Genomic DNA, 16,133 nt, shown 5'->3' with positions numbered 1-16,133 from the left:
CCTCAGGGAGCTCATCTGCTCAGATGGCTTCAGAAACCCCTTTATGTGAAAGCTTTTAATATAACAGTGATAAAGATCATTATAGTGCTATTTGTGAAGCACTTATTATGTGCTCAGCAATCAACCATTCAGTGGTAATAATTGAGTGTTTATTATTCATTCATTCAAACACATTTAATGAGCACTTACTGTGTGCAGAGCACTGTACTAACTCTTAGGAGAGAACAATATAACAATAAACAGGCACATTTCCTGCCCACAACGAGCTTACAATCTAGAAGGGGGAAGACAAACTTTAATATAAATAAATTACAGATATATACGTAAGTGCCTTGGAGTTGGGAGGGGGGAGCACGAGGGAGCAAATCAAGTGATGCAGAAGGGAGTGGGAGAAGAGGAAAGGAGGGGCTTAGTCAGGGAAGGCCTCCTGGAAGAAATGTGCTTTCAATAAGGTTTTGAGGCCAGGAGAGTAGCTATCTTTCAGATTTGAGGAGGGAGGCTGTTCCAGGCCAGAGGCAGGATGTGGGTGAGGGATGGGTGGCTAGATACAGAACACTGTACTTATTTACTTAGCACCTAGGAAAGTACAAGACAACAGAGTAGGTAGGTGCAATTATTTATTTCAACCACTTATTTTTCCATTCACTGCTTGAATGAACACATATTCATATTTTCCCCCTTGTCCTACTAGTAGTATAAAATTTGTGTTTGCCTCCTTTAGGAAATTGCTCCAAGGGCAGGAGCCATGTCTTCATGAGGTCCATTCAGCGTGTGAGAAATTATTTCCTCTCCCTGTTGTCCATTTCTGACGTTTTGATTGAATTTCACACCATTTTGAAGGTGTCAAAAGCTGTCACTTCACAATAGCCTTCCCCCCACCCACCCCCCGTTTTTTCCAGAACATTTTGCAGGATTCATGAAGCCATGAGACTGAAGGGAGACTGATGTTTTAATAATCTGTGAATTAATGTCATTAATTTCATTTTCATCCATAATATTTACCTGTGGTGGGCCACAGGATATTGCACAGTACTGCATACTGTCCAAGTGTGTAAGGTGAGAGGTGTTGTATTATGTAACAGAGATCTCACTATCTCTTTAAAGAAGCTGTAATCAAATTAAAATTTCAACTGGGAATCACTGACTTTCGACTGGAAATATTTCATGAGGCCCTGAAACATTGGTGATGCTGCTTGTCTTGGATCTGCAATGTCCACTTCTAACAGGAACACTTTTACTTGTAAAAACAATGGTGACCAAGAAATCAGGGCAGCTGAGCAGATGAGCAACCAGAATTCTCTGTAAGGAGGTATGTGGGATGGGATTGAGATGAAATTCCAATATTGGGGCTTTTCCTAGACAGAGACTAGTGAGTCCTCCATTTGCAGATGAAGATCTTGAGATCCTCACAGTTACCTTCATAGTAATAGCGTGCACTTCGAAGACACAATTAACCCCCTTTTGTGTCTTCATGACAGGGAGCCTGTGATGGAGAACAGAGATGATTTTCGATTAATGACTGCTGTCACATTAATCCAAACACTTATCCTATCCTGCCTTGATTACTACATCTGCCTCCTTGCTGTCTCTTGTCTCTCCCTGCTCCAATTCACACTTCATTCTTCTTCCTGGATCATTTTTCTACAAAACTCTGCAGCTCATGTTCCCACACTGCTCACAAACTTCCAGTGGTTACCTGTCCATCTCCGCATCAAAGAGAATTTCTTTACCATGGGCTTTAAATCACCTTGCACCCATCTACCTTACCCCCCTGATTTCCTACTACAACCCAGCCAAAACCATTCACTCATTCATTCATTCAATCATATTTACTGAGCACTGTACTAAGCATGTGGAAATGTACAATACAACAATAAACAGTGACATTTCCTTCTCACAGTGAGCTTACAGTCTAGAGAGGGAGAGACAAACTTTATAAATAATTAATATTAGAGTTATGGAAACAAGTGCTGTGGGGCTGGAATGGGGGGAGAGCAAAGGAAACAAGTAAGGGCAATGAAGAAGCGAGTGGTAGATGAGGAAAAATGGAGTTTAGTCAGGGAAGGCCTCTTGGAGGAGATATGCTTTCAATAAGGCTTTGAAGGTGGGGAGAGTAATTGTCAGATTTGAGGAGAAAGAGTGTTCCAGGCCAAAGGTAGGATATGGGCTAGGGGTTGGTGGTGAGACAGGGGAGATTGAGGTACAGTGAAGAGGTAGTCACTGGAGGAGGTACAGTGAGAGGCTGTATGTAGAGAAGCAAGAAGCAAGGTGAGGTAGGAGTGGGCACTCCTGTCATGCCAACCTATGCACTGTACCTCAAGCTTGTGTATCTCACCACTGAACTCTCACCCAAATCCTCCCTCTCACCTGGAGTTCCCTCCTTCTTCACACTATCACTGTCCCCACCATCAAAGCCTTAGTGAAGGCACATCTCCAAGAAGCCTTCCTTGGCTAAACCCTCATTTCCTCTTCTCCCCCTCCTTTCTGTGTCACCATCACCATTGCACTTAGACTTACACCCTTTTTTCACCCGCCCATCAGTCCCACAGCACTTATTTCCATATCTATACTTTATATTAATGTCTATATCCTCCTTTAGACTGTAACTTCATTGTGAGCAGGGACCGTGTTCTTAACATTTGGGAAAGCATATTATAACAGATTTGGTAGAAACGTTTCCCAGCACTCTGCTATATTGTACTCTCCCAATCTCTTAGTACAGTGTTCTCCACACAGTAAGTGCTAAATACATATGATTGACTGTAGTAATGATAATGCAGATGGATATATTTTCTAGCTTCATAGAAGTGAGAATCTCAAAGCCCTTAGTAACAGAATACATGACTCAGTCCAGCACATAGAACAGTGCTTGGCACAGAGTAAGCACTTAAATGTCAACATTATTATTATTATTACCCTTCTTCCATATTGTAGAGAAGAAGGCCTGCAGAGTCCTGAGTACTGACTGCTCAATTCAATTCACTTTGGCTAATGATGTCACCACATGAGCTAGCCCAAGGGCTGGAAGGCAACTTCCACTGGGAATCTCAGGTAATAGGGAGACAGTGATTAGAATTCCAGGGGTATGGAGTACCTGTGCTGAGACACGTAGGGATCGTCCTCATAACAAAGAGTTTGGATTCATCCTTCCTGCCTTTCAAACCTGCCCCTGTAAATTTCTTTCTGCCTCTGAACTCTGGGTCATGGCCTAGGTGAAGGTCAGAGACCCTGCTTCCCTGCTTTCATTCCAGGGAGGAAACCAGAGTGGAGAATGGGTGGATGGAGCTGATGACCCCAGAAACACAGTTTCTTCTGTTGCTGGAGCCAGACTAGACTGAGCTGCCCTTCTCCACCATTACCCAAACTCAAGGCCCAGACACCAGGCACCTCCCTGCATCCAGGAACCTTGGGTGTGGGCACGGAAGGGGAGCTAAGAGACAGTCCCTTTGTGGAAAGGACAGTCTTTCAGAGCCCGAGACTTACTGATGATTGGAGAAATCTGTGCCATCCTCCCATTTCGAGGAATTACCAGGTTCATTACAAGACAATCCAATCCATGCATAGAGGGAAAAGAATGCCAGGAATGCCTATGGGGAATTACAAGAAGACCAAAAGGGCATAAAGCTTCCTCAGAGAGGCATGAGGGTCCCAATCCCTCAATAGTATCCATGGTTCCCAGCCTCCAAGCTGAGAGAAAACAAAATCTAAAATCTCCTAACCCCATTCCACCCTGTTCCAAGTCTGTTTCAGTCCAGGGTACAATCATTGTCTCTATTTATGTCTTTCTCTCATCACCCTCTAGCCCCTCTTCCTCAGGCAGAATATGGTGTCAGGAACACTTAGAACAGTGGGTGTTCAGTGAATGCTATTATTACTCTTATTAGGAATCTGAGACTCTGACGAAGGGCACTGGCTTGAAAATTGAGTCTTTCCCTCCTTGGAGACCAGCACCTGCCATAGAGAAGCAGCTTGGCTCAGTGGAAAGAGCCCGGGCTTGGGAGTCAGAGGTCGTGGGTTCGAATCCTGGCTCTGCCATTTGGCAGCTGTGTGACTGTGGGCAAGTCACTTGACTTCTCTGTGCCTCAGTTACCCCATCTGGAAAATGGGGATTAAGACTGTGAGCCTCACGTGGGACAACCTGATTACTCTGTATCTACTCAGCGCTTAGAACAGTGCTGTACACATAGTAAGCGCTTAAATACCAACATTATTATTATTATGTCCCACCATAGCAAGCCCAGTCTTGGTTGTCCTGCAAGAGCTGGAGATGCGAGAGTATCTTGTCTAAAGGCTCCGATAAACAGCCTGGATACTGATACTCCACCCTTCAGTCACCCTGACATTGACTCAATCAATCCCCCTCCAGAGAGTAAGTCAGGAATCATGACTACTTAACGCTACTGTATTCTCCCAAACACTTTCTATAATTACCTCCATTAACTGTTAGATAAATACCACTGATAGATTGAATGACTTTCACTGGGGCTCTAACTATAGTTTCATACTGCAACTGTGGCCTAGGTAAATATTCCCATGTCTATCTGAGGCAGCTAGGAGGCAGGGCCTAGGCTGTGCGTAATTTGAGGTTAAAAAGTCTAATACTAAGTGTATGCTTGTTAATAGACACCCTGCAGCTTTCAAAGAGGGTTGAACAAAGTTCTGTGATTGAGTCACACTTCCCTTCACCTGGAGAATCCAAAACATATTATCTCACAGGGCCTCGCAGTGCAATGAAATGGCAAGAGCTCTTCCCTCTAACCGTCTCTAACGGTTGCCAAATTTTACATTCCAAGAGCTTAGTACAGTCCTCTGCACATAGTAAGTACTCAGTAAATACTATTGAATGAATGACAGATGGAAAAGATGAAGACCAGGGAGACTGAATGACCAGCCCAACGTGACTCAACAGCTTCTGAGCAGAGTCAAGACTAGAGCTCCAGAGCACAAGGAGCCTGTCCATTTGCCATCCCGACCCAACATTTGACCTTTTTCATTCAATTGTATTTATTGAGTGCTTACTGTGTGCAGAGCACTGTACTAAGCAATTGGAAAGTACAATTCAGCAATAGAGACAATCCCTTCAAGTGAAAGCTTCAAAGTAAGATGGAAGAGTAGCTTACCTGCTCTTCCTGGGTGTCTATCCACAGCAAGCTGGAATTTAGAGCTGCACAGGCTGATTTGCTCTCTCTCCAGTTCTTTCTGTCATTAGAGAAGAGGTAACAGCTGTTTCTGAATCCAATCCAGTCCCCTGGACAAGGGCCCCGATCACATCCTAGGTAACAATTAATGGGGTAGAGTCATGCACAGAATCAGACGTTTCCTGAGCATTGGTTGTCGATGTTTCTACCACCTCTTTCTCTCATGCACACAAAGACTTTGGTTCCACGGTTCAGAGCTCCTCAGATGGGAGTGGCCTCTCTCCTTATATCTCCTCTTTCCACTCCCAATAACCAATAGTTAGGGAGCTGAGGAAAATAAGTATAACCACTCTACCCCCAACAGAGACTTAGTATGTTAAAGCACAATAAACTGAGAAGTCAACAACTCCATTAACATTCTCTCGGGGAGGGAAGTGAACTGGGCACAACAGCTCCTGGGCCCTGAGTTGTGACCCCACTTCCCCCCCTGCCCTGCAATCTCAGACAAAGCAGTTTCAGTCTCTGTCTGAGCTGCTCTAGGTTGGTTATTGAGGCTGTCTAGTGTTAGCACCTACCTGTCGCATTGATGGTATTTGGAGATGGGTTTGGAAAGGGGCTTGTAGAAACTCCTTGCTGCTGGATCACTGTAGAAATCAGGTGAGCAGTGTTATCAGGACTGCACTATTTATATTATTTCCTCGATGCAAGTCATTTATAAGGAGGAATCTCTTCACTGTTTTAGGACTGACAGTAAAGTTATTTACCTTGGGCAGCCAAGAAACCTGTTGTGGCCAGTAACGCAAGGCAGAAGATCCCCAGAGTCACTGCAGTGAACTTCCAGAGTTTGCTTTGTGAACCTACTAGATGTGATAATAAGGTAATCAATGATAAACCTTTGAACAGAAAAAGTATTCCAATGCTCAAACACCCAAAATACCCCAAAATATTAATTCACTCCCTAAACCCTGACGTCGCTGAATGAAATCATTTCTCCATTCACCTTTTATGTCATCTCTGCTATTAGCTCAGTTATCTTTCATCTACTTAAGCCTGACTGTTAGACCACCTTCCTTTTACATTTTCTTTTTTTTCTGTAACTGACAACCTCAATTTCTTATTTTGATCACACACAAGACACATATAAGCTAAGAGAGAGATAGAGAAAGGTACTACATGAAGAGAGAAATGTAGTCAGAGGTCAAGAATAATATAAAAGATATAGAAAGAGTCAAAGAAGGAGAGAAAAGAGAGGGCTGAAGAGGTTCACAGACCCCAGGCAAAACATTAAAATCCAAAGAACACAGACCTTCAGTTCGTGCATTCTATCCAACTTTCTGACCTGATCTACATCTTCTTCTAGAGCATATGTTTATGAGAACTGGAGAGGAGGAAACATTGATCAATCAATGGTGTTTATTGAGCTCTTCATGCAAAACACTGTACAATATACTCGAGAGAGTAGAGTAAGTAGACATGAACTCAAGGATTTTATGATCTGGAGGAGGGGATGGTAGTGGAGAAGCAGAGATTCACTACAACTGGCTGATGCTTACTCTTCAAATGAGCCTTTGTTTTTTTAGATCTAAATATGTTCCCAAGCCTTGTCTTTATTTCAGAGTAGTGGGAGTTACAATTGTTGGGAAGTAATGGAAAAATCTGAAGGGGAATAAAACAGAGGCAGAAGCAATGTCTTACAAGGTGCAGAGAACATTAACTAAGTGCATGGGAGAGTAAGTCGGAGATGGTAAACACAGACCCTGCTCTTGAGAGGGTAAATTCTGTAAGGCTTCAAAGTGTCTAGGTGTGAATATAGCTGCACAGTGAAGTTGTAAGGTTGAAGGTAGATCCTGACGAAAGAGAGGGGTTGTGTGGGACTGTAGGAGAGCTGTATTTGTAGCTGCCAAATTATAATAAACTCCACTGCATGCCGGCTGTGTTGTGGTTTGAGGTTTCTTCATTTCTTTGCTGGATTACTCAAAAAAACCCACTGTGTGATCCTCAGTTCGAAAGCCTGTCAATCTTTGAATTTTTTAAGGTTGCCACTTGGAATCCACAACTTATACCAACACCATTTCCTCACTCTGCGGCAGGGGAAGAAGTTGGTAAGGGAGTGGAAACAGATGGCAGATGCCCTCTGTGAGTCTGCTGTGAGTAGGAGAGTGAATCATCAGTTACCTTCTCTTATGGGGTAGGGAGAGCTGAAGAATGGTGAGGAGGCTAGGAGCTTGTGTTTGTCCCCATGCCAGTTTCCAAGAGGACTTTCCAGGGATGAGGGTTAAATGTACCAGCTACCAGGAGTAGGGAGGCGCCGAAGCAGGAGACCCCAGGAAGGGTTGTAGGCTTTGAGGTGTATAGATTGGGTTGTGATGCACTTCCCTCATACCACTGTCACGATGTGATATATAGGATTGTTCCCTTTATACTGTACAATAATAATAATTATGGTATTTATTAAGCACCTACTATGTTGGGGGACAGTCGTCCAAGAGACACCTCCCCACAGCTTCCCAGTCACCGTCAGGTCTCCTTACATAGCTTGGGATGTGAGTGTCCTAACTGAATAAAATGTGCATCGTGTAATTATGACAGTGACTCGGGGGTATCAGTTTCCTCTCATCAGTTTGTGATAGGCTGTAATCCCCTTTCACCTTCCCTCCATGGTCTGCTTGGGGATTCTGAGCTCCCCATTTGCTCCTCTCCCTGATCCTGCTGGTGCTGAAACTGCCGTTGTGTGGAGAGAGGGGAAGACCAAGAACAGGCCAACTTCACTAGCTGGTCTCTAATTCTTCACAGCAGCCACATCCTCTCAGGCCTCCTACAAGCTATGGTTTACTCCAGGTGAGGAAGGCCCCTTACTAACTAGAGAGGCAATAGAAATCAGCTTTGTCAGCCACTGGAGTGGCTTTGGGGTACCCCTGGGCTGATCTGGCTCGATAAAGGTATCAAATAAGATAAATAGTAGTAAGGACATATTCATGCGAGTCCATTAGGAAATTCCAGAGACAGTTCTGAAAGAGTACAACTGATAAAAATCCACTTTGGGAACCTCCAGTGAGTCAGTGCTGCTTACACCACGGGGGTACCTTTGCTGGAAATATCTGAAAATGAGCAAAATTTTAATTGTAAGGGGAAATGGGGTTTAGTGGATTTCTCCAAGAGGATTCTTTGAAAATGCAATTTCGACTTGCAGGGTCCACTTGGCTAAGTATAGTAAAATATCAAAATCTGTTGGAATAATACGAATGACCCATCCCAGAGCCGGTGGCCTATGGTACCTTTGCTCTGGGCATTCTCAGATGGGCTGCACCACTGTGGTTGATTATGCAGTTTCAGCTCTGTGTAGGTCACTGACTGCTCACTCACTGATCTTCTGCCCTTCGTGCCCTTTGATTTTTGGTGCTTCCATGGTGGATCAAGCCTTTCCTTGTTCAGTTCTGAATAAGTTACCTGCTGCTCACGTGTCTCTGCAGAGGGGAGGTGAACAGGAGACAGAGTTTGAAGGTCAATGCATTTGTGCAGAAGGTGAGTTGAGTGGCCGGAAATAGCAGGGGTAGTCCTAGCCCCTCCCCATTATTGCATGAGGTTCTCTCTAGTATTGGGTGATGCCAGAGAATCCCTCTGTCAGAAAGAACTCTGTTCTGGGGTGGAGTAAGGCCTTTTGTCATTTCTAGATCCTCCACATGCTCCAAGTGAGGGGAACAAGAGATGCAAAATGAGCCCCAAGGTAACGAAGACCAAGAAAGAGGTTCCAAAGAAAACTTCAGCTGTCCCCCTCAAGCCGAGAGACAGCTCAGAGTCCAGCCTTGATATGAATAGTTGGCTTTTTCATGAACCGCAAGGCAATTTCCCCAGTCACTTCACTGAGGAACTGGGAGTGTACCGGTTGATCAGACACAGGATCCTGAGCCAGGTTCCACTGAGAAATGTGAATCTAGCCTGGATTCATGGACTTCATTTTTGGAATTCCCACCAGGTCCCTCCGTCATCCACTTCACTGACAGCCTCTTCTTTCCTCAGTCACGTTGCAGACCTTTTGAATGGCACTGACAAATGACATCTCATTGACAAGGGATAGAGAGGAGCAGGGCAGCACTTGAGACTCATCAAAGGCAGAATCACCAACAATCAAACCCATGCCCCCCTCACCCCCCCAGGCCAGGAAGAGGCATGAGCCACTCGTGAGGGCCAGGGGAAAGCTTTAGTTTTTGGGATGTTCCAACATGAGTGGAATTCTTCTGATTCTCAGGACAGAGCTGGGCTCAGGGACTCTGGTAGCATCGGTGAAAAAGGGGCCATCCGAGAGCAGGGGCATAACCATTAATGGTCAGTATCACAAAGAGCCATTGAGCCTGGAGTCTGGGAGTACCCTGTCTGGAACTTACTGAGAAAAAGTGATGTTCCCAGGAAATGGGAGCTCCACAGGAATGCCCAAAGCCAAGGAATGTTTAGGGAGGAGCCCAGCATTGTGACAATCAGCCAATCGGGCCCTTCAAACCTGTCTTCCCAGAACCCATTCCAGTCTCTGCTGGGACTAAGGCCAAGAAAAATCTAACCCCGCTAGGTCAGCTGTAAGTGGCATGCCATACCTTTACCACTGAGTCTCTCTGGTTTGCTCTTCTGTTGGAAAGACCTGTGCGGTTTCAACTCAGTGTAGTTCAATTCCTCCTCCTCTCCTGACTTTCTGCTCCTGTTGTTGTTTGGTCTATTGTGCTGGGACTGAGAAAGGGCTTTTTTGTACAACTCTGTGTAGAAAACTTGCTGTTCACTCATCTCTGCAGAGGGGAGATGAATGAGAGACAGAGAGTACAGATTCCATTTGTGTGGGGAGAGATGATGAGGTGAAAAGCAAGCAGGAGCCAGAGGCAAGCTTTCAGGATCTGGTACAGTCTTCCTCACCCCTAGTGGATGTGTAAGAATCCTTCTCTAGGATTCAGGTGCATCATATGGGATAAGGGTGAGTCAGGTCCCAGAAAGGTGAGAGGGACTTTAATAATAATGTTGGTATTTGTTAAGCACTTACTATGTGCAGAGCACTGTTCTAAGTGCTGGGGTAGATACAGGCTAATCAGGTTGTCCCACCTGAGGCTCACAGTTTATCCCCATTTTACAGATGAGGTAACTGAGGCACAGAGAAGATAAGTGACTTGCCCATAGTCACACAGCTGACAAGTGGGAGAGCCGGGATTTGAACCCATAATCTCTGACTCCCAAGCCCGGGCTCTTTGCACTAAGCCATGCTGACTTGGAGATTCTCTTATGATCTCCATCCCCTCTATATGTAGCAAACCGGTCAGCCATGAGCAATAGCTAATCAATAAATCAATAAAATTTATTGCATACTTCCTATGTGCAGAGTACTGTACGAAGTTATTGGGATAGTACAATACAAGAGAGTTGTCAGATATGATCCCTACCCGCGAGGAACTGTCAGTCTACAGAGGGAGACAGACATTAACATAAATTACAGATAGGGGAAGTATACAGCATGGAAGAAGGGGACGTTTTAAGAGATTTCAAAAAGAAGAATTTATGTCAGGTTTCTATCGATATTGAATTGTACCTCAAAAAGATGTCTCTATGTAAAAATGTTTCAGGGGAAAATTAATATCCACAGACACATGAGTAAAAGGTACGAGAAGCAGCATATCGTGGTGATAGATCACGGGCCTGAGTGTCAGAAAGACCTGGGTTCTAAACCCAGCTCCACCGCTTGTCTGCTATATGACTTTGGGCAAGTCATTTAACTTCTCTGTGCCTCAGTTACCCCTTCTGCAAAATGGGGATTAAGGCTGTGGGCCCCAATGAGGTATTCACAAATACCATAAAAACGTTGGTGGAAACTCACAAAGAAATCTCTGTTATAGGAACCCCAATCTGAACAGTCCAATCCCTACCATCTCATAAAAGAGATTTATTTGGAAAAATGAACATTTTCTAGCTTAACAAATCACTAAAGCAGGTATTCTCCAGTTAGGTGGGAAGGGAAAAGCCAGACCAAGGGTTCAAAAGCAGGAATAGGAAGGCGATAGCCAGGGGACTTCAACTGTATATCCCGCAAATATACAGTTTGGCCTTCTGCTAGATGTAGTTTCTTTATGTTTCTGACTTCCTGTTCCTATTTCCCCTCATTCCCCTGCTCCATTTCCAAAATCAACTTGTGGACTTTTCACAACCAGCCATCACATCACGACCCTCATCAATTTGATGTTCAGGCCTTTTGCTGACTCCCAAGAGATTTTCAGGGTCATTTTAATTCCAGAGCTGGCAAAGACCTCATACTCTCATCTGCTCCATCCACGCATACTGAGGCAGGAGCACTCTTAAACCTTCATATCCAGAGGAAAAAGTAATCAAGACAGAATAGGAACAAAATAAATGTCATCACTGGATCAGACCAATATTTTATTCTAGAGAAAATCACGGACATATCCCTCTCTGTCACTGTTATCACATATTATCATTTATCGCTGCCAGGTTTTTTAGCTGCAGTACAAGTAACACAACTAATTTTGCAACCAACTCATGTCTTCTTCTTCTGTCCCAGGATAGATGGAGAATAGCTGATCATTCTCTGCAGATGACATAGTATCATAAACCTAAAGATCCTATCAACTTATCCTTCAGCCTTCTTTTCTAGTGGCTGAATAATTCCATCTCCTCTGAACTGAGACCCTTTTCAATAACCTTCTCTGGCACTTTAGCTCTCCTTCTCTCTCTCCCTTGAATTGACCCCTGGAGAGTCCAATAATGGATCAAGAAGTGCCATCAAGGTCTGACAATTGCCAGGAAAGTAGGAGAAAAACTTCACAGCCTGGTACGTTTAAATGCTATTCATGTCTCTCAACAGCTGGGTAAATTAGGCTTTAAATCGTCTGGCCGCTGCATAAAGTAACCCACAGTAAACTTTGTATGGAATGCATTTCCAAATTCACATTGATCTATTTATAGACATTTGAACATTTAAAAAATAGCTGGTCAATTCACTGCCTTCTGCTTTGTAATTATGTTATGGGAATTTTCTTCCCCTTTCCCTGAGTCAGATGTTAAAATATTAATTTGTGATCTGAAACAGAAATACAATTCCTCGGTCCCAACCTTTCCCACTTTCTGCTCTCATTGACTGGGTGATGAGTGAATGGACAATGAATTAAAGATAGAGATTTCTAGTTGAATGAATTACCTGGAGTACCTGTGAACATTAGAAATAAAGAATCTCATAATGGGCAACTTCTATTTCTGAATTGATAGGAAATTATTCTAACAGAATGATTAGAAATTCTTTCACATACACACACAAACACACACTAACGCACACATGGAGTGGCTGTTGCTCCAGGTCAGTCTGGACAGGGGCAAAAAAGCCAAAAAGTACCTGTTTGAAGGAGGTGTTATAGGGACAATTTGTCCAGGGGCCTGGGTTTGTGGCTGGAGGAGACCAGCAGGACTGGGAAGCCAGGAACTCCAATGAGCAGTAGAAGATCTCAGCTATCCATGGCATCAAATCCTCCAAGAGAAAGAAATCCAGACCTATGAGCCCAGAGACCTTCTGCTGCTCTGCCCAACCATTTTGGGAGCCGACAGCAGAGCAGTGGCTTACTGTAAAATGGTCCAGCTGACACTGCACAGGAAGCTCTCTCGTTGCTGCTGCTGCTTTGTAGTTTGCCCCACCCACCAGGGACCACCAGGGCAGGGGAATGTGATCTCTCTGGCTTTATTTATTATGAAAAGCTTCATTTCTTTTTCCTGGGAGCCCAGGTGCATAAGGAGCAATATCTATAGGGAAGATCATAGCCAACTTCCAGGACACAGATAGAATAGTCCAGTGATTCTGGCCTCCTATGTTTTTCCCTTCTGGCTGCTATGAAATACTGAAAATCAGTCACCATGGGCAGTAAATGCAACAGGTCAGCAAGGGGCTGTCTTTACAGGCAACCACTATGGAAGGCTTTGTTAGCTCCTCCCTGATTTTATCAGCTGCACCCACACATGCTGATAAAAATCTCCACTCAGTAGTGTCATCTTTGAACCTATAGTAAATTTTCCATAACAACAGTACAGTCTGCATCAGCAATAATTTGCACTAGGCCTTTCAGATGAAGGCACTCTTACCTCGACCAACCATGAAATAATGGATGGACATTTTTCTGTGATCCAGGCTACTAGGCAGCAGTCAGGGCATTGGGATTCAACAGGGGGTCACCAAGACTGGATCAAGAACAGTTACTCTGAGATAAGAAGTCTGTGGGCAGGAACGAAATTAATAAATCAATTATATCATGATTCAGACAAGGGAAAGCCAAACGATGGCAAATTTAGGTAATTTAGCATGGCCAATTTGGAAGAGATCCAATGCATTACAGACCACCATCAAGCGAATGATTTCTGCACTTTCTTGAGCAATGTATATGGCCCTCAATAGTCTTGGCACTTCTGGAAAGTCAAGATGCTTCTAGCCTCAGCACAGGAAAGGAGGGAAGGAATCTTGCCAAGGTGGCAGCAATATTTCACTGATATCCGAAACAGACAGTCTCCCATCAGAGACTGACCCTTCAGTACATAGAAACCTACCACATCCTAACCAGAGTCTTTCCAGATTGGCTATTGAAAAATGTCATTGAACACAAATAGAGACTTCGGAGAACAGGGTGACTTTAATAGGAATTATCTTTTCCGTACAGCCCATACAGGTAAACTGCAGAACGTTTTCATGGATCTACATTTTCCTTTAGTTAGTAAATATCTGAAGAATTTGTAAATGAAAAGATATATTCAGTTATATATTATCTATGAGTCATTTATTTTCTCTTCATGGAACTTGGGAGAAGAAGAAACACAAGTTGTACACCATTCTTTTAAGTTCCACCTGAAAGTATGAATGAAAAGTAAACAGACATCAGTGGCCAATGGCTAAATGATAATTAGCAAAATGTATTTCATCAAGCTGTTCTCAAAGACAGCACTTAGTTAGTGAGTAGGATCAGGAAGATTTGAATTTGAGTGTGTCAGTGGTCTCACAAGTAAGATTTTAAGGCTCCACAAAGTTGATGTACTTTATAGTTGCCCAGTGGATGCATCATTAACAGATCCTTCGGGCAGGGCAGAGCAGCTCTGCTCACCCAGTCCAGAGAAAGGAGAGAAAATGAGAAAATAATATAGCTTTCACTATTCGTTTTTGCAATGTTGTTGATGCTGGCCAGCCACAACCAGCTGGTCATCCACTTCAGCACTAGGAAATCAACGAAAAAATAACTGATTCCTGCTCTGTGGGATGTTCATATACTCAGACAGTGACAACTGTCTCAAGCAGTGACCAGTGTTCACAGCCAGAGAGCCGTCACCACAATGACGTGAATGGTCCTGAGTGAGATAGAGATGCCTGATCATCTTGGATCTCCCCCAGTTCTTAGTAGAGTTCTTGGCACATAGTAATTGCTTAAGAAATGCTACAGTCATCATTATTGTCATAATTACTAGGTTATTTTCTAAATTATGATCATTATGATACACACAGAAGAACATTTCTATATCTCTAATCAATTAAAACCGTATTAGGCCAGGAGACCTCTTATCCTTCCTAAAACAAACAGAAAAGATGTATCAAAGTTGCATTCCATCAGTGCTTGGTCTTGGGAGATTGGGCAGATCATCTTGGTGTCAGATCAGCTAGTCACTCTTCAGTGGGCAAAGGCAAAGCCACAGCAAAGGAGAAACTTGTTCGGCGAAGCATGGTTTTGAGAGACCCACAATAACCAGTGATGTGCATGGTGTGGGGTTGGCCATGTATCTCACCCTTTTGACTTCTGTACACAACTCACTCAAGGCACATCAACCAAAGAACAATTCTGAAATATGTTTATCTTCATCATACTTTTCACATTTAGTCACTCATTTGCTCACCTAATTCTATATTCCATTCTCTTGTTACTGTAATTCTATCTTTATTCTTCCTCCTGGAATGTCCCTACATTTAATAATGATAACGTTGGTATTTACTAAGCACCTACTACGTGCCTACTACTGTATAATAGATAGAAGATGATCAGGTCAGACACTGTCCCTGCTCCATGTAGGGCTCACAGTCTTGAGAAGGAAGAACAGGTGCTGAATCCCCCATATCACAGATGAAGAAACTGAGGCAAAGTGAAGTTACATGATTTATCCAAGGTCCCCCAGAGGTAAATGGCAGAGCCAGAATTAGACCCTAATTCCTCTGACTTCCAGGCCTATGCTCCACAATGGGCTAAGCTGGTTCAGGTGAATTATTTTTGAATAATGTGTCAATAGTTATTTGGGAATAATCTTCGTCCGCAAGGCTCCTTTTGAGGGCAAAGACTATTTGCTTCTGTATTCTTTCCAAAGTGCTTAGCACATTGATCTGCACAAAATTGGCATCAATTAATGCAATTTATTTGGCCGAAGGATCAAAACTCATTTTCACACATGACTAAATGCTGAGACTCAGCCTGGCTCTGGCTTTGTCTCCTCTCCTTCCAGTAGCAGGATGGAACAGATTGAGCCCAGACCAGCAGAGAGAAGTAGATCAAAGCTGCTCGAAATGACTTCCTGCTAGAGGCAGCTTACATCATTCACAGACCAGGCTCTCAGTTCCCCATCTTGTACCAGACCCATTCAATAATGTGAAAAAGGGGATTGTGAAAGAGTACCTGGTCCCATGAAGATAGGCTGGCTCACAGAGCATACCTATTGGGACAGTGCTTAGTACAGTGCCTGGCACATAGTGAGCGCTTAACAAGTACCATGATTATTCATTATTATTATGATTTAAATCAATCCAGCTGACTGAAAGCCATGAGCAGGAAGGATCTTGCAGGGAGGAAAGTGGATGGAGTTCAGCACTTGAGCTCTAACTTCTGTCCCCAACCTTATCGTGTATTATGTTGCCAGACAAAGCTGTTTCCATCTCTGAGTCTGAACTCCTCCAGGATGGCTGCCAGCCTATTCCCAAGTGTTTAGAGAAGCTCCTTTCCTCAGTAT

General features: G+C 43.7%; 1 protein-coding gene across 2 annotated transcripts; it reads right to left on the bottom strand.

Annotated features, from left to right (window-relative positions):
* Window positions 1-600: 600 nt before the first annotated feature.
* Window positions 601-12,738, bottom strand: LOC114817697 (killer cell lectin-like receptor subfamily I member 1). 2 transcript variants are annotated; one of them, XM_029081717.2, is made up of 8 exons: window positions 12,511-12,738; window positions 9,725-9,910; window positions 8,414-8,602; window positions 5,903-5,998; window positions 5,714-5,782; window positions 5,121-5,272; window positions 3,484-3,587; window positions 601-1,483 (listed from the first exon to the last, which is right to left on the bottom strand). In XM_029081717.2, the coding sequence occupies exons 2-8, from the start codon at window positions 9,906-9,908 to the stop codon at window positions 1,138-1,140; spliced, it is 1,140 nt and encodes a 379-aa protein (XP_028937550.1). In that variant the 5' UTR covers window positions 9,909-9,910; window positions 12,511-12,738; the 3' UTR covers window positions 601-1,137. The 2 variants fall into 2 exon arrangements, with proteins under 2 accessions (XP_028937550.1, XP_028937551.1); XM_029081718.2 differs by lacking the exon at window positions 3,484-3,587 and having other exon boundaries at window positions 1,354-1,483.
* Window positions 12,739-16,133: the final 3,395 nt, after the last annotated feature.

The sequence above is a fragment of the Ornithorhynchus anatinus genome, chromosome 17 (assembly GCF_004115215.2).
Source record: "Ornithorhynchus anatinus isolate Pmale09 chromosome 17, mOrnAna1.pri.v4, whole genome shotgun sequence".
Classification (NCBI taxonomy): Eukaryota; Metazoa; Chordata; class Mammalia; order Monotremata; family Ornithorhynchidae; genus Ornithorhynchus; species Ornithorhynchus anatinus.
The sequence above is the reverse complement of the archived record's forward strand: the minus strand, read 5'-3'. Positions and strand labels throughout refer to the sequence as shown.